At 46.1% G+C, this 21991-nt stretch overlaps 3 protein-coding genes and 1 pseudogene across 7 annotated transcripts in view; 1 reads left to right on the top strand and 3 right to left on the bottom strand.

Moving 5' to 3' along the window:
* Positions 1-335, bottom strand: part of FUNDC2 (FUN14 domain containing 2) — a gene marked incomplete at its 5' end in the record, with an annotated part of 45479 nt that extends 45144 nt beyond the window's left edge. For 3 of the 4 annotated variants that reach the window (XR_013959816.1, XM_080653943.1, XM_080653942.1), the window contains one exon: positions 99-231. Coding sequence is in view for 3 of the 4 variants with exons in the window: in XM_080653943.1 (XP_080510069.1) it covers positions 99-231 (133 nt within the window). Of the gene's footprint in view, positions 1-98 lie in introns of all 4 variants that reach the window. The other variant, XM_080653944.1, reaches the window with a different exon arrangement.
* A 60-nt stretch (positions 336-395) lies between these two features.
* F8 (coagulation factor VIII) overlaps positions 396-21991 on the top strand; it is a 101933-nt gene continuing 80337 nt past the window's right edge. The window contains exons 1-3 of the mRNA XM_080653299.1: positions 396-633; positions 1155-1268; positions 6506-6662. Of these exons, the coding sequence (XP_080509425.1) occupies positions 1199-1268; positions 6506-6662 (227 nt within the window). The 5' untranslated portion in view covers positions 396-633; positions 1155-1198. The remainder of the gene's footprint in view (positions 634-1154; positions 1269-6505; positions 6663-21991) is intronic.
* Positions 6940-7400, bottom strand: LOC308240384 (large ribosomal subunit protein uL24-like; annotated as a pseudogene). The gene has a single exon. The product of its transcript is annotated as a large ribosomal subunit protein uL24-like (transcript).
* Positions 15412-18685, bottom strand: LOC308239456 (kelch-like protein 13; the record flags this gene model as incomplete). Its single annotated transcript, XM_080652263.1, is given in 5 exon segments — positions 15412-15441; positions 15698-16366; positions 16370-17128; positions 17219-17326; positions 18650-18685. Coding segments are annotated over 5 exon segments (1602 nt in total).

The raw sequence follows: 21991 nt of genomic DNA, 5'->3' as shown, positions 1-21991 counted from the left end.
GGCTCCCGGGGGAGCTCTGCCGGGCTATGGAGCCTCCCCCTTCCGCAGCCCAAGAAGGCTGCTGCCGCGGCGCCGGCGGCGCGCGTGCTCGTTCTTACCTTGAGTGGACGCGGCCATTTCGGCGAGCTGGTCTCGCGATGATATGCGCGGCAGCTCGGCGCCAAACGACAAGGAGTGGCGCGCAGGCGTCGGTGTGAGCTGGTTTCCGGCACGTGGTTCAGATGTTTCCATGCCGGAGGCCTCAGAGGAAGAGGGCGGGCTGGGATCCAGGAGGTGTCTCCCAACCTCAGCGCGCAACTGCGTCACAAGGCTCCTGGGATCGCGTCATTAGCCCCAAGGCCCCGCCCAGCAGATGCGCCGCGCATGCGCAGAAAAACCCCCGCGCACAGTTTCTCAGCGGCGCTTTGGGGAGCTCACGTAGCAGGGAATTCCATGGGCGTGGATGAAACCGGGTTCTTCCCTAGTAAAGATGATTTTACTAAAAAATAAAGAAAACAGGCTTTTCCTTTTTGCTTATGTAACCATTGAGCAAATGATCCCGACGCTGATAAACAATCAGTAATGGAAGCGCTCAGAAAGAAAAGAGTTTCTGGTGAAACAGAGTTCGGGATCTGTAAGGGAAGGCGGGGGAAGGTAGGTGGGTGGGAGGTGATCAACCAAAGACCTTGTAAGCATATATGCATAACCCATCAACACAGACAGTAGGGTGCTGAAGGCCTGGGGAGGGGGACGGGCGCGGGCTGGAGGGGGTCAATGGGGCAAAAGGACATACACTTTCAACAATGAAGATATAAAATAAAGAAATTGGATTTAAATATTCTAGCTTAAAAAAAGAAAAGAGCTTCTTTGCCTTCAGTGCCTATGGAGCCCTTGAACTTTGTGTCAGGGCACATGCCCCCAGCTCACCCCTAAACTACTCTGTCACCCCATCTCAGTTAATGGCAACTTTACTGATCCAAAAACCTTGGTGTTATTCCAAACTCCTCTCAAACCCCACAAATCCAATTCATTAGAAACCCCCATAAATGCTCCCTTCACAGTGAATCTAGCCATTTCTCACTCCCCCAATGCTAACATTTTAGCTCAGGTCACACCCAGTTAACAGGTTGACCTGTTCCTATTCTTGTCTCCCTAAAGTCTATTTTCTCCACCAGGACCAGAAAGACGAGTCTACCAGTAAAAGGTAATTGCTGTGAAAATGGTGAAGAGATTGAGAAAAAAAACAAAAAACTTCATGGACACAGGCAACAGTATGATGATTACCAGAGGTAAAGTGGGCTGGGGGAAGGGGACTTGGTCCTAGGGGTCTGCCTAGGGCCAGCCAGTTGTGTGTGGGTTCTTGATTTTGTACAGAAAAAAATTTCACAACGTGAATCCAGGTGAATTTTAGAGGACGTTTATTAAAGCTGGGACAATGCCTGGCTATTGTGGCACAATGGTTAAGCATTGACCAGTGAATCAGGAGGTCATGGTTAGATTTCTGGTCAGGGCATGAGCCAGGTTGCTGGCTCCATACCCAGTCAGGGTGTGCAGGAGGCAGTCAGTCAATGATTCTCATCATTGATGTTTCTCTCTCTCTCTCCCTCTCCCTTCCTCTCTGAAATCAATAAAAATATATTTTTTTAAAATGCTGGTGACAGTGAAACAAGGAAGGGCCTAGGATACTAGAAATACTAGGTGGGGAAATGAGCCTAGGCTGGGCTGCCTGGGTTCACTAAGAAGTTAGAAAAAAATGGGTCTTGGGGACAAGTTTAGGGGGTTTGCCAGGACGAACTGCTGCTGTCCATTGCTACCCTGGTTGCAAACTTCCTGGGGTCCCTTAGAGTTTAGGAGATGCATGCCTGTGGAGGAAGTAGAGGAGGAGGAGGAGGGGAAAGGTACTGGGTGTGCTCCTGGGAAAGAGAGCTCAGGCTCGACCCTCCCTTTGAGGTGTAATAAAGGCTGGGGATTTAGGGGAGATCCTAAGGGAGGATCTCAATAGAATACCCACCAGCTTTATGCTGATGTGATTTATTCTCTTAACTTCATCTGTCCTTGGGTGTGGTTGGCAAATGGTGCTAATTGCCTACCACAGAAAGAGACTTGACCAGGGGTGGGAAAACTTTTTGACTCGAGGGCCACAATGGGTTCTTAAACTGGACCGGAGGGCCGGAACAAAAGCATGGATGGAGTGTTTGTGTGAACTAATATAAATTCAAAGTAAAGGAGCGGAGGGGAGAGCAAGAGAACCCTCTGCTCTTTCGGCTCCGCGGGCCAGATAAAATAGTCGAACGGGCCGGATCCGGCCCACGGGCCATAGTTTGCCCACGGCTGGACTTGACTTTGGGCCAAGGGACCCCACTGGTGCACGAATCCATGCACCAGGCCATTAATATGCATATAAGATCTTCGGTTAATCTCTTCCTGCCCTCCCACCACCCCCTTCCCTCTGTTTCCATGCCTGTGCGTTGAGCACCTGCCCCCTTGTGATCAGTGCATGTCATAGCTACCGGTTGAATAGTCAGACAGTTGTGTAGGCTTTTATATACACTGAGTGGCCAGATTATTATGATCTCTGAACGCATAATAATCTGGCCACTCAGTGTATATCCTATATAATAAAAGGCTAATATGCAAATTGTCCCCTCAACCAGGAGTTCGCCCAGCAGGCAGGCCGGCCAACTGCCCATGTCCCCTCCCCCTGGCCAGGCTGGCCGGACCCCACCCATGCACAAATTCATGCACTGGGCCTCTAATATATATATACATATGTATATATACACTGAGTGGCCAGATTATTATGCATTCAGAGATCATAATAATCTGGTCACTCAGTGTATATAGATGGTGTAGAACAATGATTACCATTGGCTCTCCACATCTGAGGATCCCCAACCCCAGGAGGCAGAAGCCATAGGTACGAAGGGTTGACTGTACTTTCTTTTGTGCACATTTATTTTACCTTCTAACACAGTGAATAAGATACTAATGTATTAGAAGTATTGCTTATTGTCTCTCAGCTGTTTTTATTTTTCACAACTGTGCACCCAGTGCCCAGGACAGTGTCTGGCTAGGATAGGTGGGTAGTTGCATAGCCTTAGGCAAACCATTTAATCTCTGTGCACCTCGATGCTTCATCTCTCTCTCTCTCCCTCTCCCTTCCTCTCTCTCTCAAAATCAATAAAAACATATTTTTTTAAAACCCAAAAAATTTGCCAAAACCGGTTTGGCTCAGTGGATAGAGCGTCGGCCTGCAGACTGAGGGGTCCCGGGTTCGATTCCGGTCAAGGGCATGTAACTTGGTTGTGGGCACATCCCCATTGGGAGGTGTGCAGGAGGCAGCTGATCGATGTTTCTCTCTCATCGATGTTTCTGACTATCCCTCTTCCTTCCTCTCTGTAAAAAACCAATAAAATATATTTAAAAAAAAAAAACCCAAAAAATTATAAAGCAGATCCTGTCGCTCCTTTGCAGAACCCTCCGCTGGCCTCTGATCTCACTCAGAGTAAGATCCTAGGTCTCTACCAGGGTGTAGTGCATTTACCATGATCTGCATGTCCCTTCCTCCGACCTCTGTGGTCTCATCTCACTCTGGCTACTGACCTCCTTGCTCTTCCTTAAAATACAAAGCAGCCCTGACCGGTTTGGCTCAGTGGATAGAGCATCGGCCTGCGGACTCAAGGGTCCCAGGTTCGATTCCGGTCAAGGGCATGTACCTTGGTTGCAGGCACATCCCCAGTGGGGGGTGTGCAGGAGGCAGCTGATCGATGTTTCTCTCTCATTGATGTTTCTAACTCTCTATCCCTCTCCCTTCCTCTCTGTAAAAAATCAATAAAATATATTTAAAAAATAATAATAAAAAAATAAAATACAAAGCAAACTCGTGCCTAGAACTTCGCACTCGCTATTTCCTCTTCCTGAAACACCTTTCTTTGCAGTCGCATTGTGAGGATTAAATCAAATAATGTGTAAAGCAGCTGGCAGAGAATTTATCATCCTGTATTGTAACTATGGGGCTACTTTTCTGTCTCCCCCATTGGACTATGTCTCCTAGAAAGCAGGACCTGGATTTTATTCATCTCTGAGGCTTGGGGGTTAGAAGCATGACTTCTGGAATCAGATTACCTGGGTTTGAATGCTACCACTTACAAACTGGGTGACCATGGCCAAGTTGCCTAACCTCTCTATGCTTCAGTTTCATCACCTGTAAAATGAAGACAAGAATTACAGCTGCATACGGTGTGGCTTAGTGGTCGAGCATCATCCTATGCACTGAGAGGTCACCTGTTCGATTCCTGGTCAGGGCACATGCCCGGGTTGCGGGCTTGATCCCCATTGTGGGGTGTGCAGGAGGCAGCCAATCAATGTTTCTCTCTCATCTATGTTTCTATCTCTCTCTCCCTCTCCCTTCCTCTCTGAAATCAATAAAAATATATTTTTCAAAAGAATAGCAGCATTAGAAAGCACTTACAACAGTTCCTGGCATGTAGTACGGGCAGTTATTACCTCTGCATCCTGGTGCCTGGTACAGAGAGGTACAGCACATTTTTATCAAAGGGCCTTCCTCTGGCTTGTTTCCAAGCTGGACAACATTTTGCCAATTGCTGCCAAACACATTCTTACCCAGGCAGGACTGAACTCTCAGTGATAACATTTCTTATTGCAACCCTGGTCAAGTTTCTTCTTATTATCTCCTATACTTTGAGGGCCGTGGGGAGGCCCTCACTCCCCCTAATGTACATTAACCCAATAGGGTCTCTGCTTGAACTAAGCATGGCAGGTTTCTGATGTAAGGCGATAGAGCATCCTATACCTGAGCCAAATGTAAGCAAACTTCAGAAGCCTCAAGTAACAACGATGCAAGATAAATAGACACATACATTTCTGGTGGTTATGAATGCTATGTATAAAAACAAAGCCAGGTCCAGCCGGTATGGCTCAGTGCTTGAGTGTGGACCTATGAACCAGGAGGTCAAGGTTCCATTCCCAGTCAGGGCACATGCCTAGGTTGCAGGCTTGATCCCCAGTGTGGGGCATGAAGGATGCAGCCGATCAATGATTCTCTCTCATCATGGATGTTTCTCTCTCTCCCTCTTCCTTCCTCTCTGAAATCAATGTTTTGATTTTTTAAAATATTTTTTTGAAAAGTAAATAAAAAAGAAGCCAGGAGGGATATCAATAGTGCCAGTGTGGGTACAGAGCTTACCATGTAAGGTTGGTCCTTATTGGAGCTCATTGGGAAGGCAAGATTTGAGCCAAGACTTGAAGGAGATGTGGGAGTGGGGATCTGGGGGGAAGGTGTTTCAAGAAGAGGAAATAGCGAGTGGCCAGTTCTAGGCACAAGAGTTTGCTTTGTATTTTAAGGAAGAGCAAGGTCAGTAGCCAGAGTGAGATGAGACCACAGAGGTCGGAGGAAGGGACATGTAGATCATGGTAGATGCACTAGGCCCTGGTAGATACCCGGGATCTTACTCCAAGTGAGGTCAGAGGTCAGCGGAGGGTTCTAAGCAAAGGAGTGCCAGGATCCGCCTTATAGGTTTTTTTGTGTGTGTGTGTGTGTGTTTTTTAAATATATTTTATTGATATTTCACAGAGAGGAAGGGAGAGGGATAGAGAGCTAGAAACATCGATGAGAGAGAAACATCGATCAGCTGCCTCCTGCACACCTCCCACTGGGGATGTGCCCGCAACCAAGGTACATGCCCTTGACTGGAATCGAACCCGGAACCTTTCAGTCTGCAGGCCGACGCTCTATCCACTGAGCCAAACCGGTTTCGGCTTGTGTGTGTGTTTTTTAAATATGTTTCTATTGATTTTGAGAGAGAGAGGAAGGGAGAGGGAGAGAGAGAAACATCAATGATGAGAGAGAATCACTGATTGGCTGCCTCCTGCACACCCCACACTGGGGATCGAGCCCACAACCCGGGCATGTGCCTTGACCAGAAATCGAACTGGTGACCTCTTGGTTCATGGGTCGACACTCAACCATTGAGCCACACGGGCCAGGCCACTTCATAGCTTTAAAAAGTCACTTAGTGGTGGCCGTGTGAGGGGCAAGGGGAGAAGTAGGGAGGCTATTAGGATACTGGTTACTCTTGCTTATGCAAGTGGATTCCAGAATCTGTTGCTGCTACTAAGGAAGAGGGTCGGAGTAGGCTGGGAATATGACTACCTTGACCTCCCCCCCCCTCTCTTCCTTTCCTTAAAGGTTCTGATTAAAGCAGTATTCTCGTGCTCTTACCGCTCTCAGAGGTGAATGGGTTAAGCTTTAGCTCAGCCGCCCTTTTCCTAGTCAGTTCTTCCTGTGGTTGCGTCCCACTGCCAAAAAGGAAGCAATCCTATCCCTTACTGCTCAGTGCTGCTGCTGTCACATCCAGCAGGTAACGTTCCCTAAAACCCTCTGCAGAAATTTTGGGACTTTTCACTACATCATAGAAGATTTGCCTTTTTTTTTTTTTTCTCTTGGGAGCCAAGGATGTTTTAGAGAAGAATTAATCTTTCATTTCTCCAATTGAACATTTCCTAGCCGTAAGAGCCATGCAAATAGAGCTGGCCCCCTGCTTCTTTCTGTGCCTTTTGCCGGTCAGCTTTAGTGCCACCAGAAGACACTACCTGGGCGCAGTTGAACTGTCCTGGGACTACATGCAAAGTGAACTGCTCAGTGAGCTCCACGTGGATACAAGGTAAAGGCACATTCTGTAGAGTTTGACCAGGGTTGTGGGGATATGACTGGTTGGAGGAAGGGCCAGACAACAGGTTAGAATGGCTGTGATGCTAGTTAAGCCCTGAAAAAGCATTTCCAGGCAAGACATGCGTGCATCTGTGCTATTAGCGCAAATGCTAACTGCCTGTCCCTTTCATAGATCTGACCTATTCGTTGATATTTTGTTCTGTTTTGTCCATTGGATCTTTTTTTTTTTCCATTTTAAGTTTGTAATGAAAGTTGTATATAATATTACTTTATTCCTGCATCTTCTCAATTGTTTCTTCCTTGTATTTGCCCTTTTCCTTTCCTACTGCGCGAGATTTGGCTTTACGTTCAACGATCTTTTTGCAGCCTTTGTCCAGCTTTACTCTAGTGATCACCGCCTTGCTGGGGTGAATGCCCCCATGAACAGTTGTACCATTAGCTTTCTCCCATTACACTCATTCAATGTAGACGGCATACGTCTTCCTGTAAACCGGGGCTACTTTGCCAATTTGCTGCTCTTTGTAATGTCCTTGAACACCTGAACTTCATCATCCTTTCGGATGGGCATGGATTGAACATTGTACTTCTGTCTCAGCTCTTTGGACAGAGGAAAAGACATAATAGTCCTTTGAATGTGGGAAGGTGCATTGAAATGCCTTTTACAGTTCTTGCTCTGGTCAGAAGTCACAAAGGGATTGAACTTCATTTTGACCGCTGGCACTTCTAAGATGGCTGCCTGTCCATTGACTCTTATTGTCACACTAGAGGCCCGGTGCATGGATTTGTTCACTGGTGGGGTCCCTTGGCTTGGCCTGTGGAGATGGGGCTGAAAACAGCAGTTCGACATCCCCTAAGGGGTCCCGGATTGCAAGAGGGCATAGGCCAGGCCAAGGGACCCCACTCGTGAACCAATCCATGCACCGGGCCTCTAGTATGCATATAAGATCTTTGGTTAATCTCTTCCCGCCCTCCCCCCTCCTCCCTTCCCTCTGAGATTCATCAGTCTATTTCATGTTTCCATACCTGTGGTTTCCGCTCCTGCGTTGAGCATCTGCCCCCTGCTGGTCAGTGTGCGTCATAACTATCGGCCAGTCAGCTGGTCACTTAGGCTTTTATATATATATAGATGCTGCCACTCTGGAAACTGGAGGATGGAGAAAGGGCAAAGAGGCAAGGAGCATAAGAGAGAGAACATAGCTTCCAGAGAGAGAGAAGGAGAGCAATGAGATCCCATTAATTAATAAAGTAATATATTATTATCTCCTATACTTTGAGGGTTCTGGTTCATTTTGTACTACTAAATAACCTTTTCAATATTGCCTATGGTCATCAATTTATTCAGATTTTTCTACCTCTTCTTCAGGCAAATTTGGTTATATATATTTTCCTGGAAAGCAGTTATCCCTGTATTTGATAATGTGTTGATATCAAGTTACATAATCATCTTGTGATATTGTTAAACTATTCTGTGTCTGTAGTTATATCTCTTTTTCTTTTTTTAAAATATATTTTTCATTGATTTCAGAGAGGAAGGGAGAGGGAGAGAGAGATAGAAACATCAATGATGAGAGAGAATCATTGATCAGCTGCCTCCTGCACATGCTCCAACCAAGGATTGAACCCTCCACTTTTTTTTTTAGAACCATCAACCTTTTGGTGTACAGGACGATGCTCCAACCACCTGAACCACCTGGCCAGGGCTTTGTAGTTATTTTAAAATTTAATTCATTTTTTTAGATTTTGCCCTTATCAATGATCTCTTCTTAGCTTCTTTCAGTTTATTGTGCTGTATTTTTCTAATACCTTAGGAAAAGTGATATGTACTTTTCTCTTTTTTGTCCTTCTTTAAAATAGTGAAGGCTCTTAATGGTACATATTTTTCTCTGAGAACATCTTTTCCATATTCCATAGGTTGGGGTATGAAGAGTTTACTTTTCATTGTTTTCAGTATAGTTTATAATATCCTCTTTGATTTCATTTAGAAACATGATTTTAATTGAATTTTGTTTGCTTGTTATTTTTAATATTTAGCTCTATTTTGAGTATTCTATTAGTTTCCTACTGCTGTGTAACAAGTTACCTCAAACTTAGAAGCATGCGAGAAAATCCATTTATTATCTCACAGTTTCAGTGGGCATGACTGGGTACTTTGCTCAGGGTCACACAAGGCCAAAATCAAGGTGTGGACAGGGCTGTGTTCCTTATTGGAGGCTCTGGGGGGAGTTCACTTCCAGGCTTATTTAGAATTCAGTTCCTCCTCTCAATTTCCATGTAGTGCCCCCCCATCTTCAAACTAACAAGAGTGCATTAAGTCTTTCTCATGCTTTGAATCTGCCTGACTTAAATTTCCACTACATCTCTCAGACCTTCTTTTCTGCCTCCCTCTTCCACTTCGTGGCCCTAGCCAGTTTGGCTCAGTGAATAAGAGTGTTGGCCCAAGGACTGAAGGGTCCCAGGTGCGATTCTGGTCAAAGGGCATGTACCTCAGTGACAAGCTCGATCCCCAGAGCTTGTCACTGAGGTACATGATTCTCTCTCATCATTGATGTTTCTTTCTCTCTGTCTCTCCCCTCCCTTTCACTCTCTCTAAAAATCGATGGAAACATATCCTCAATGATGATTTACATACAAACAAACAAACAAAAAAGAACCTTTGTGATTGATTACCTTGGGCCTACCCAGATAACTCTCCCCTCTTAAGGTCAGCTAATTAGCAACCATAATTCCATATGTTGTTGGTTGTCGTTTTTGGCCAGGTAACATATTCATGGGCATAAGCAAAGGTCATGAGGGACAAAATTTTGCCTACCATGGGTATAACTTACATACAATGAAGTGCACAGATTTTATTTTATTATTATTTTGTTGTTGTTAATCAACAACAAAAAGGGAGAGGGATAGAGAGCTAGAAACATCTATGAGAGAGAAACATCGATCAGCTGCCTCCTGCACACCCCCCACTGGGGATGTGCCCGCAACCTAGGTACATGCCCTTGACCGGAATCGAACCAGGAACCCTTCAGTCCGCAGGCCGACGCTCTATCCACTGAGCCAAACCGGTTTCGGCTCCATTGATTTTTAGAGAAAGTGGAAGGGATGGGGAGAGACAGAGAAAGGGAAATATCAATGTGAGAGAGACACATCAATTGGTTGCCTCCCACACTCGCCCTGACTGGGACAGGGATCAGCGAACATGCTCTTGACTGGAATCAAACCCGGGACCCTTCAGTCTGCGGGACGAGGCTCTATCCACTGAACCAAACTGGGTAGGGCAAATGCACAGATTTGATTTTATTTTTTAAATGAGACTCATTCTCTTTATTAAAAATTTTTTTTAAATATATTTTTATTGATTTCAGAGAGGAAGGGAGAGTGAGAGAGAGAGAAACATCAATGATAAGAGAGAATCATTGAGGTACTGGGGATCAAGCCCAAAACCTGGGCATGTGCCCTCGACCAGAATCGAACCTAGGACCCTTCAGTCCGCAGGCTGACGCTCTATCCACTGAGCCAAACCAGCTAGATCAAATGCACAGATTTTTAAATGTGCAGTTTGTTAAGTTTTCACAAATGCATAGCAGTTACATAAGCACCACCCTAATCAACATATGAACATTTATATCAACCATTCTGCAACTTTTCATTGAGTTTCCTTCCCCTGACCAGGCCTCTAGCAACAAGCTGCTTTCTGGAATCACAGACTCGTTTTTTACGTTTTAAGAGTTTTATATCAATAGAATCATATAGTTTGCACTCTTCAATGTCTGGCTTTTTAACTTCAGCATCATGATTTGGAAATTCATCCAGGTTGTTGCATGCAGCAGTTCTAGCCTTTTTATTGCTGATTACTGCTCCATTATGGGAACATATCATAATTTGCATATCCATTCACTGTCACCTGGACCTTTGGAATGTTTCCGGTTTGGGGACTAATATAAATAAACCTACTATGAACATTCCTGTACAAGTTTTTTGTGTGGACATCTGTTTTAATTTATTTTAGCTAAATATCTAGGAGTGAGCCAAAACCGGTTTGGCTCAGTGGATAGAGCGTCAGCCTGCGGACTGAAGGGTCCCGGGTTCGATTCCGGTCAAGGGCATGTACCTTGGTTGCGGGCACATCCCCAGTGGGAGGTGTGCAGGAGGCAGCTGATCGATGTCTCTCTCTCATCGATGTTTCTAGCTCTCTATCCCTCTCCCTTCCTCTCTGTAAAATATCAATAAAATATATTTTAAAAAAATATATTAAATATCTAGGAGTGAAATTGCTGGATCATATTGTAAATGCATGTTTAACTTTATAAGGGACTGCCAACAGATTTCCGGAATGGCTGTACCATTTTATACTCCCACCAACAATGCGTCAAAGTGCCAATTTCCACACATCCTGAACAACATTTGAAGTTGCCAGTATTTTTCATCATTTTAATCACTGTGTAGTAGTATTTCACTGTGTACATATGGTATGAGGAAGGGATATAAGTTCTTTGTATAGTTTATATAGCGGAAGTTGTGCAGTGTTAATGACCTGGAAGTAGAGGCCCAGCTGGTCGATAGCCTGGTATCTAACTGAACAGTTAGCCACGTACCCATTAATGTTGATACAGTTAAAAATTAATATTGAGATAATTGTACTTAATGCATTGTGCTTTATTTTGTAGCTTCCCTCTACATGCAACATATTTTCATGTTAGTCAGAAATGTGGCATAGTGAATAATAGTCTGAGTAAAAAATTGAATTGAATGGAGAAAAGCATTTATTTGTTATCTAGCTTTGTGTTGTTGTATAGGCAGTCACATGTACTTACCAAGAAAAAGTTGGTAGAATTTTTATTTTATTTTTTGAAAGTTGGAATAGTAGTTATGGTTTTTGTTTTTCATTTTTTTGTAATGCATTTTTATTTATTTTGGAGGGGAAAGGAGAGGGACAGAGAGTTAGAAACATCAATGATGGGAGAGAATCATTGATCAGCTGCCTCCTGCACGCCCCCTCCTGGGGATTGAGCCCACAACCCAGGCATGTGTCCTTGACCAGAATCGAACCCGGGACTCTTTAGTCTGCAGGCCAGCGCTCTATCCACTGAGCCAAACCAGCTAGGGCTAGAACTTTTATTTTTGTGATACCATTTTATAGTCTAGATTATTTTGATACTAACAGGATCAGCTGACTCTGGACACATCCTGACAAGCTCTGCCAAGCTTTGAAATAAACATCTGGGGAAATTCAGTTTTATATTATCTGTTCCTGCAGCTGCTCAGCTTCTTCTAAGCAAGGGTCAGGAAATAGAACAGGTTTTCTGATTGGTTTTAGATAAAATGTGAAAGAACAGTTCATGTCAAGGACGTTGTTGCCAAATATATTTGGCAAGACTTATATATCAAGTCTCAAGGGAAAAGCACAAACAAAAACCCCCACAAAAGTTAGGAAGGAGTAAAACCTATGAATCCTGGAACATTTTGTCACTTACTGTGCAGATTACCCTGAAACTGAGACAGGCACGTATTTTTGTTCCAGTGAAAAATATTCCCTCTAATGGAAAAGGTCTAGCTGGGGAGCTCTATGGTCCTGGTTAGGCTCATCTCTGAACTGAACCCCACACCTCGCTGCTGCTGATGCTCTTAGGAATGTCTAGTATGTCCCTTTGAATGGAGAGACCTACTCTGAACCTAGGCCTAGCCCTCCTGTTTCTCTGTCTCACAACCTTGTTTCTTCATCCAGCTTCTGTTTTTTTTCACTCTTCCCTCAGAGGGAGAAACATGTGTTTCTGTCTACTCTTTTTAAAAAATTATATTTTTATTGATTTCAGAGCGGAAGGGAGAAGGAAGAGAGAGATAGAAACATTAATGATGCGAGTAATTGATCTGCACATCCCACACTGGGGATGGAACCCACAACCCTGGCATGTGCCCTGACCAGGAATTGAACCGTGACCTCCTGGTTCATAGGTTAACGCTCAACCACTGAGCCACGCTGGCCGGGCAATTTTTGTCTACTGTTGATCCTTCTCCCTCTCTGCTTTTCCAAGCTCTTGCTCTAGTAAACACTTTCTTTTTTAAAAAAAAATAAATCTTTATTCAGATTATTACAATTGTTTCTCCTTTTTCCCCCCATAGCTCCCCTCCACCCGGTTCCCACCCCACCTTCTGCCCTTACCTCCCCCCCACTGTACTCATCCATAGGTGTATGATTTTTGTCCAGTCTCTTCCTGAACGCCCCCCCCATACCCCTTTCCCCCTGAGAATTATCTGTCCACTCCCTTTCTATACCCCTGATTCTATTATATTCACCAGATTATTCTGTTCCTCGGGTTTTTAATTCACTTGATTTTTAGGTTCACTTGTTGATAGATATGTATTTGTTGTTCATAATTTTTATCTTTACTTTTTTCTTCTCCCTCTTCTTTAAGAAAACCTTTCAGCATTTCATATAATACTGGTTTGGTGGTGATGAACTCCTTTAGCTTTTTCTTATCTGTGAAGCTCTTTATCTGCCCTTCAATTCTGAATGATAGCTTTGCTGGGTAGAGTAATCTTGGTTGTAGGTTCTTGCTATTCATCACTTTGAAAATTTCTTGCCACTCCCGTCTGGCCTGCATGGTTTCTGTTGAGAAATCAGCTGACAATCGTATGGGTGCTCCCTTGTAGGTAATTAACTGTTTTTCTCCTGCTGCTTTTAAGATTCTCTCTTTGTCTTTTGCTCTTGGCATTTTAATTATGATGTGTCTTGGTGTGGTCCTCTTTGGATTCCTTTTGTTTGGGGTTCTGTGCGCTTCCTGGACTTGTAAGTCTATTTCTTTCACCAGGTGGGGGAAGTTTTCAGTCATTATTTCTTCAAATAGGTTTTCAGTATCTTGCTCTCTCTCTTCTTCTGGCACCCCCATAATTCTGATGTTGGTACGCTTGAAGTTGTCCCAGAGGCTTCTTACACTATCTTCAACTTTTTGGATTTTTTTTTTCTTTTTGCTTTTTCTGTTGAGTGTTTTTTGCTTCTTTGTATTTCAATTCTTTGACTTGATTCTTGTGTTCCTCTAGTCTGTTGTTGGGTCTCTGTATAATATTTTTTATTTCAGTCAGTGTATGTTTAATTTCTAGTTGGTCCTTTTTCATATCTTCAAGGGTCTCATTATATTTATCGGCCTTTTCTAGGATATTCTTCAAAAGCCTTATAACCGTGGTTTTCAATTCTATATCCAGTCATTTGTTTTCCTCCATTTCTTTCATTTGTGATCTGTTTCTTTGACGCCACATTTTCGCTGCTTCCCTGAATTGGTAGGGTAGATTTGTGTGCTAGGTTTCCTATATGGCCCAGTGGGTCGGCCTTCCCAGTTAACCTGAGGTGGACACTCTTGGTGCACCCCTTTGTGGACTGTGTGTACAGCCTTGTTGTAGTAAGTCTTGATTGTTGTTGGTATCACTGGGAGGAATTGACCTCCAGGCCAGTTGGCTGTAAGGATCAGCTGTGTCTACGCTGGGAGAAGTTCGGTGCTGGAGACAGCCTTATAGGATTAGACTTGCCAAATTGCAAGTCTAGCCTCTGTGCTCAGCTTGGATGGGGTGGAGTCTCAGGGCAGAGCAGACAGTCTTGGCTTCCAGTCAGCCTTGCCCTTGCGCGCGCACACGCGCGCCTTCAGACCTCCGCCTTCCCCAGCTCCCGAGTCTCCGCCCGAGAGTCCAGATTCCCCCCACAAGAGTGTGGGTCCCCAGGGGCTCGCCTGGAACTGGGTTTCAGTGCAGTCAGAACTGGGGCTCAGTGCAGTCAGGAGCTTCTGACTTCCCTTCCACTAGGGAAAGCCTGTGGCAACTTCCGCAACCTTTGTGCGCACTGGCACACGTGCGCCTTCAGACCTCTGCCTTCCCCGGCTCCCGAGTCTCCGCCCGAGAGTCCAGACTCCCCCTGTAAGAGCGTGGGTCCCCAAGGGCTCGCCTGGAACTGGGGTTCAGTGCAGTCAGAACTGGGGCTCAGTGCAGTCAGGAGCTTCTGACTTCCCTTCCACTAGGGAAAGCCTGTGGCAACCTCCGCAGACTTTGTGCACACTGGCGCGCGCGTCTCCAGACCCCTGCCCACCGGGGCTCCCCCAGGTCTCCCCCGGGTCTCCGAGTCTCCGGGTGCCTTTCTCTCTACCTGACAGTCCAGACACGCCCTGTATGAGCCTGGGTCCACGGGGTTTCACCCGGGGCTGGGGTTCAGTGCAGTCAGAACTGGGGTTCAGTGCGGTCGGGGGCTTCCTTCCCCCTTCCGCCAGAGAAAGTCAGCCAGGCTCTCAGCCACCCTTCCTCTCTGCGCGCACAAAGACCCTTTGCCATACCTCCAATTCTCTGTGAGCTTTTCTCTTTCCTTCTAGTTGTAGAATTTTCACTCAGCCAGCTTTCCTGTGGTTCTGGATGGTGTCCGTTCTGTCTTTTAGTTGTAGTTTTGAAATTGTTGTGTGAGGCAGCAGTTTAGGTGCTTATCTATGCCACCATCTTGGTTTCTCCTCTAGTAAACACTTTCTGTGTGTCTTATATTTTCATGTTAGTCAGAAATACTAAACTGTGCTAGTGCATGTCAAATACCTATCTATGGACATAGATCTGAGTCTTTTTTTTTTTTAAAGACAATAACTTTTGTTTCTTTTTGTATGTTAAACATCAGCTTCTATGGGATACATTTCCAGAATCGTTTTTGTTACCACTTTATAAACACTCCAAGTCAAACAAACAGCACAAATAACATCAATGTTGTCTTTTTCCCAATATCTGCATCAATTACTGGAGGCTAATCCTAACATACACTATTTAAGAGGGGGCAACAAAAGAAGAGAATCATGGCACATTGCAAAGATAGGACTTCAGCATCTTAGTTGTAGGGGTGATCTTAATGTGCAGAAAGAGGGGACTCTCTAGAACAGGGGTGGGTAAACTTTTTGACTCGAGGGCCACAATGGGTTTTTAAACTGGACCGGAGGGCCGGAACAAAAGCATGGATGGAGTGTTTGTGTGAACTAATATAAATTCAAAGTAAAGGAGCGGAGGGGAGAGCAAGAGAACCGGATAGAACAGCCGGATCTGGCCCGTGGGCCGTAGTTTGCCCAAGGCTGCTCTAGAAGGTGATGGTGTGGTTTCTTCAGGTGGAAAAACTGTGAGTGTGCAAGCCCAGATGCCACCAAGGGACTCGGGGAGATCAAAAACCTTATGCCATTCATCTTTATCTGGATCATATTTCTGCACTATCTCTACCATACAACGATTATTCCAGGAATACCCACCAACCACATAGATTTTATTTTCAAAGACAGCGACCCCAACATCACTCTGCCCTCTTAACATGGCAGCAATTGGGGTCCACTGGTCAAGGATAGGTGAGTAGTATTCACAGCTTAGGACATCATCATAATTGCTTGTTCCTCTGAAGTGATTGCCACCAATGACATAGAGCCTTTCTCCCACTGTACACAAGCAATGCAGACCTGTGACGGTGGTCATTGGCGCCTTCTGAATCCATTTGTCAGTATCAGGGTCAAAGCACATGAGCTCCTTTTGGAAAGTGTCATGAGTAATTCCTCCTGAAATATACATTACTCCTCCATACACAGTCCCAGCATGGCCATAGTGGGGCTCACTCATTTTGGCAATGTAGGTCCATTCTTTTGTTCTTGGATTATAACATTCTACTGTAGGAAGTTCACCAGCTGCATTTCGTCCACCAACTGCATACAGCTATCCTTTGAGGGCACTTAGGTGGAAGAAGGTGCGCTTTTCATTTAAAGATGCAACTTGCATCCATTTATTGTATCGAGGCTCAAATCTGAAGACTGTATCGACAGCGGTTTTTCCTTTTGTGTCATAATTACTCTGTCCTCCAACGACATAGAGGAAATTTCCAATGACAGCAATGCCATGCTGGTACCTTGGGGCATCCATAGGGGCTAATGATTTCCATTCATGGGCCTTTTCATCATACATGCGCAATTCCTTGCTGACAACCAGCTGCTGCCTCAGCACTCCTCCTAGTGTAACCAAATGAGTGGTGTCAGACCGAATGGCAGTCCTGTCTGACTGTATAACTGGCTGCATGTATGGCATCATTTGGTAATTGCTGGCTTCCAAAAGGAGATTCACACAAGTATTGTCAGTTCTCATGAAATCCACGGTTTGCACATAATTAATCAGCTCTTGTAGTGTCATCAGTGGAAATTGTATGTTCTTCATTAATTTTGCAGCAAAGTCCATCCGAGGCTCTTCCAGTCGTAGCCAGTGACAGGTAGCCTTAAAGAGCTCAAGTTCAGTGCTGTGCTTAAGGCTATTACTGGAAAGCACGAAGGCAAGACGCTCAAAGGGGAGTTTCAAGAACTCCCCAGTGCTTAGCAATGCAGGAAAATTCTCCAAGACAAAACTGTTAACATATTTATCCACTTCTGTCAGATTGTAGGTGTTGGCAATCCGCCCAACTTCAACACAATTGTCTAAAGTGACCCTTGGCTGGGGTGAGGGAGAAGGTGCGGACCCCTGGAGTCTGGAGAGAGTGGGGGGTACAGGAGAAATGGCAGCGTGTCTGGTGCTGAGCCATACCTGAGCCCGGGGCCGGGGCAGCCATTTTGTCCTGAAGAGCTGGACCTGCGTCTTGTTAGAAACCAATGGAAACTTTGGGGAAACTGAGTAGGATAGACTCAGCAGAACCTAGGAGACAAAATGGGAAAAGCGGAAAAGGAACAAAGTGAGGATGAGTTGATAAGTTTGGAAGGACTTAAGTCTCAAAGTGGCCAGGAGGTGGGACAAATGGACTGAAGGGAAGAGTGCACACAACGATATCGGCATCAAATAATGTTTAAATATCTAAAAACCATGCAGGTCTATGCCAAGGCTAGTGCCATGGAAATTTTTAGAGGTGGATGAAATTGGAGCACATTTAAATATGAATTAATGTCACTGGTTGTGTTCCCTGGAAGCATATTGTGAAACAGAGATGAATGTGCAGGAAGTTGCTTTAGAGTGCTCTGAGGACCAAAACGGGAAGGGAAGGGAAGGACAGGGCAGAGGCAGGGGTGGGCAGAGGGAGAAGCTGGGCTGCAGTGCAGGCCGACCATATAGGGAGCTCTGAAGCGGGAAATGACCCTTCTGAGTTGTCCCAAGTTGGGCCAACGTGGCCAGGCCTTTATAGTTCCACTAGAGGCCTGATGCACGAAATTCGTGCAAGAGTAGGCCTTCCTTCCCCCAGCTGCGGCCTCTGGGACCCGGGCTTCCCTCACAGCCCTGGCTTCGTCCAGAAGGTCGTCCAGAAGGACCTCCAGTATAATTAGCATATTACGCTTTTATTATTATATACTAGGGGCCCAGTGTACGAAATCCGTGCATGGAGGGGTGTCCCTCAGCCTGGCCTGCACCCTCTCCAATCTGGGACCCCTCAGGGGATGTCCGACTACAGGGATTGGGCCTAAACTGGCAGTTGGACATCCCTCTCGCAATCCGGGACTGCTGGCTCCTAACCACTTTCCTACCTGCCTGCCTGATCACCCCTAACCGCCTCTGCCTACCAGCCTGATGCCCCTAACGGCTCCCCTACTGGCCTGATCACCCCCTAACTGCTCCCCTGCCAGCCTGATTGCCCCCTAACTGAGCCTCAGGCCACTGGGCAGCCGCCATCCCTGGCTTGCCTGAGCCTCAGGCAGCCACTGCAGCTTTGTCTGGAAGGACGTCTGGATGGTCCTGACGTCAGGTCTAATTAGCATACTACCCTTTTATTAGTATAGATACTATACGGATTAGTCATTAAGCACTGGCTATCCTGGGAAGGGGGCATGGCCTTCTGTGGGAAGGGGTGTGGCCTGCTTTGGGAAGGGCCTGTGGGGTGCTTTGGGAAAGAAAGGGAGGAGTCTTGGGCTCCTGACCCAGGGCCATCCTCTAGCTGTCCCCTCCCCACTTGTGGATGGGGGTTGAGTTTTTTCCTGGCCACCCCATCCCTATCTCCACCACAGTCCCCACTCTCACCCCCCACATCCTCACCTGAATCAGGGCAGTTTCTCCAGGTCCCAGGGCCATTGCACTGTGCCCTGAAGGTGTTATGGTTGCCCTTCAGTGTAGCACATTCTTGCCTGCCCCAGTGTGACGACACCTCCCCTACTCGTGAGCACAGCTTTGGAACTCCCAAGTCTGGCCTGCTGTTCCTTTGGTACTTAGGAGTAGCCCCAGGTGCCCAGGCGTCACCTTTAGCTTCTCATTCAGTGAGACTCTTGTGTTTCTGCTGTGGGAGCCTTCTAGACTGCCAGGCCCAGAGCTGCAGGGAGGGGCAACACAGAGTCGCTAGGTGGGTCATGGGGAGTGATGGTAAATAGAGCTTTTGTTGCTGCCACTCTTGTTCCTAAACCCAGGTACCCTTTTATTGGAGACACAAGCATCTTTGCATGAATGCTTATACAGCACCTTGGAGATTGGCCCTCCATCCTCACAGGGCCTTGTGCAGTCTGCATCTTTAGCTGTGCTTTAAGAGGTCATTCCACTGCTCTGTGTAGAACCTTCTGGATGGGGGAGCATGTGATAAAGCCAATGAAGACTATGGTCATGGGTGCACTCCAGCACATCCTTGGCTGTACAGTGGGGCCCCTGGTCTGACATGATGTTATATCAGATCCCACATCAGGGACTCAAACCCTCTGTAAGCCCTCAGTGAGTGGTACTGGCAGGAAAGGCTAAACATGTACCTGGAATGCATGTCTCTTTCAATCAGAATGAAGTGCTCTGCCTTCTAGGACGGAAGAAGTCCAATGCAGTCAACTGGCTGGCTGGTCTCCATGATAGGCAGTACCATATTGGGAACTCAGCATGGTTTCTATTGCTGACAGGTTGGACTTTGGGGGGCTACACTAGCCAGATCTGCTTTAGTCAGAAGGAATCCAGGCATTTGTGTCCATGTATAAATTCTCTCCCTGCCACCAGAAACACTTAGCACTGGGATGGCTGATGTTAATGGCTAGTAATTTTGTCCACATTATTGTTTTGTGCTTCTTCCATGATAGATGCTCTCTGATGGCATTAACATATGAAATAATCTTTCTATTTTGTATCTACTCACTAAATAAGCCTTTCCCAGAGACATTTTTGTCCCTGATATTTCAGTCCTTTCTTTCAAGGCTCCTGATCAGACAACCAAGCCATTTGCTGTTGTCCATTAGTCTGTATATATTTGAACCTTGGGCCATTTCTCTTTCTTCTTTTTTTTTCTAATATATTTTTTATTGATTTTAGAGAGGAAGGGAGAGGGAGAGAGAGATAGAAACATCAATGATGAGAGAGGATCATTGATCGGCTGCCTCCTGCATGCTCCCTACTGGAGATCGAGCCTGCAACCCAGGCATGTGCCCTTGACCAGAATCGAACCCGAGACCCTTCAGTCCCCAGGCTGACGCTCCAGCCACTGAGTCAAACTGGCTAGGGCAGGCCATTTCTCTTTCTACCCAAAGTGGGCAATCAACAACAATGGCCAAAGTTGGGCCCCTTGGGGGATTTACAGCAATCATTTTTTGGCTTGCATCTGCATATCAAGACGTCCCATCTGTTAATACAGCTCAGGCTTTTTCCTCCACTAGTAACTGGTCAGCAGGGATCCCCCATATAGCCATGGGTGTGATTTAAAGTAAGGTGCAGTGTACCAGGAGTGGACAAGATGAACCTCTGATAACCTGCTCCTGCAGCATGCTGGTGGCTCTCTAAAAATGCAGGCCCTCATTCCTTCCTCAGTAAATCAACTCCTTTTACTGGAAGAGCTTTCTTATCAGTACTCTAGCGTCTGGCCCTCAGCCAGTACAGAAAGTCATTTGTCATGACCTTGGGTTGGCAGAGCTGCTCCTGCTACGTGCTTTCTCCGGTGGATGCCCAGAAAACCCTGGAATGGAGTGAAATGCAGGGCTCTGTGGGAGGGGAGCGTGCCTAGAGAGGTGAGAATGAACTCAGCCTCACCTTTGCCCGAATCATTTGGTCCCTTTGAGAGAGATCAACTCAAAACAATGCTCAGGCCCGGCTGTCATGGCTCAGTGGCTGAGCCTACCTATGAACCAGGAGGTCACAGCTCCATCTCCAGTGGGGGGGCGGGCATGTAGGAGGCAGCCAATCAATGATTCTCTCTCATCATTGATGTTTCTGTCTCTCCTTCTCCCTTCCTCTCTGAAATCAATAAAAATATATTTTAAAAAAACACCAATGTGCAAGTTCAAGAAGCCTTTTCAGCCTAAGTCCCTCCAAGGGTGTGAAGGTCTTCCTCTGTGACTGTATGCTGGTCAGTTTCTCCTCGTGCTTCCAACAGTTGACTTTATGTGAGTGAGTGCTCACTGTTAGGCGTAGGCTCACCATTCTAAGGCTCACCCAACCCTTTCTGTTTTCTTAAGAGGCAGTCTCCCTGGTTTCCTCAGCTAATTCTTTCTGCCTTGGTTTCCACATCGACATGTCTGGGGCTCACAGAGCCTCCTTCTGTGAGCAGCTGTCTGTCCATCCCTCTCTTTTCGAACATTCCGTGCAGTTATAGTTGGGTGTGACTCCTGGAAACTCACATTGCAGGGTCTGCTGTGTCTGCAATTTGATGGATTTTTATTGTTCACTAGAATAGTTCAAACATGCGTCTCTGGGCCATACCCCTCATCAAAACTCTAGGAGCACAAACTTGGGGACCTACTCAGGTATCACCCTGATGTGAACCTGGATGCATTTTACCACCTTCACCAGTGTTTCCTGGTTTGGGTGGGTGGAGGGTAACTGTGTGCCTCACAAAAAAAGGTATTATGGCCTCACATCTACTCTTTTTGACAGTTCATTATAGGCCCGGTGCACAAAATTTGTGGAAAGGAGTTGGCCCTCGCAGCCGCAGCGGCTTGCCTTGGCCCTTATAGCCCCTGCTTCATCTGGAAGGTTGTCCAGAATGACGTCTGGAAGGATGTCCAGAAGGTCATTCAGCAGTCTAATCTAATTAGCATATTATGCTTTTATTATTATAGATTCACCTCTATTACCTTTTTGCAAGATTAGAATCACTATCTAGGTTTCTCCTGCTCTTGTATCTTCACTTAAATGATAGCTACTCTACTTTGTAGACAGGTTCCTCCAAAAAACATTTTGAAAGCTGGATTACATTGCAAGTTTTCCTATAACTACTAGAGGCCCGGTGCATGAAAATTCATGCACTGGAGGGGGGTCCCTCAGCCTGGCCTGCCCCCTACCACAGTCCAGGAGCCCTCAGGGGTGGGAGGCGACCAGCGATCAGGGGAAGGTGACGCCCCATCACACGTCTGCTGCTGCCACTGCCGGCAGTGCAAGCCTTGGCCAGCCCTGGTTACCTGAGCCTCAGGCTGCCCTGGGCGG

Source organism: Plecotus auritus (genome assembly GCF_963455305.1).
Source record: "Plecotus auritus genome assembly, chromosome: X".
In the NCBI taxonomy this organism is placed as follows: Eukaryota; Metazoa; Chordata; class Mammalia; order Chiroptera; family Vespertilionidae; genus Plecotus; species Plecotus auritus.
This window is presented reverse-complemented; position numbering and strand designations above follow the sequence as displayed.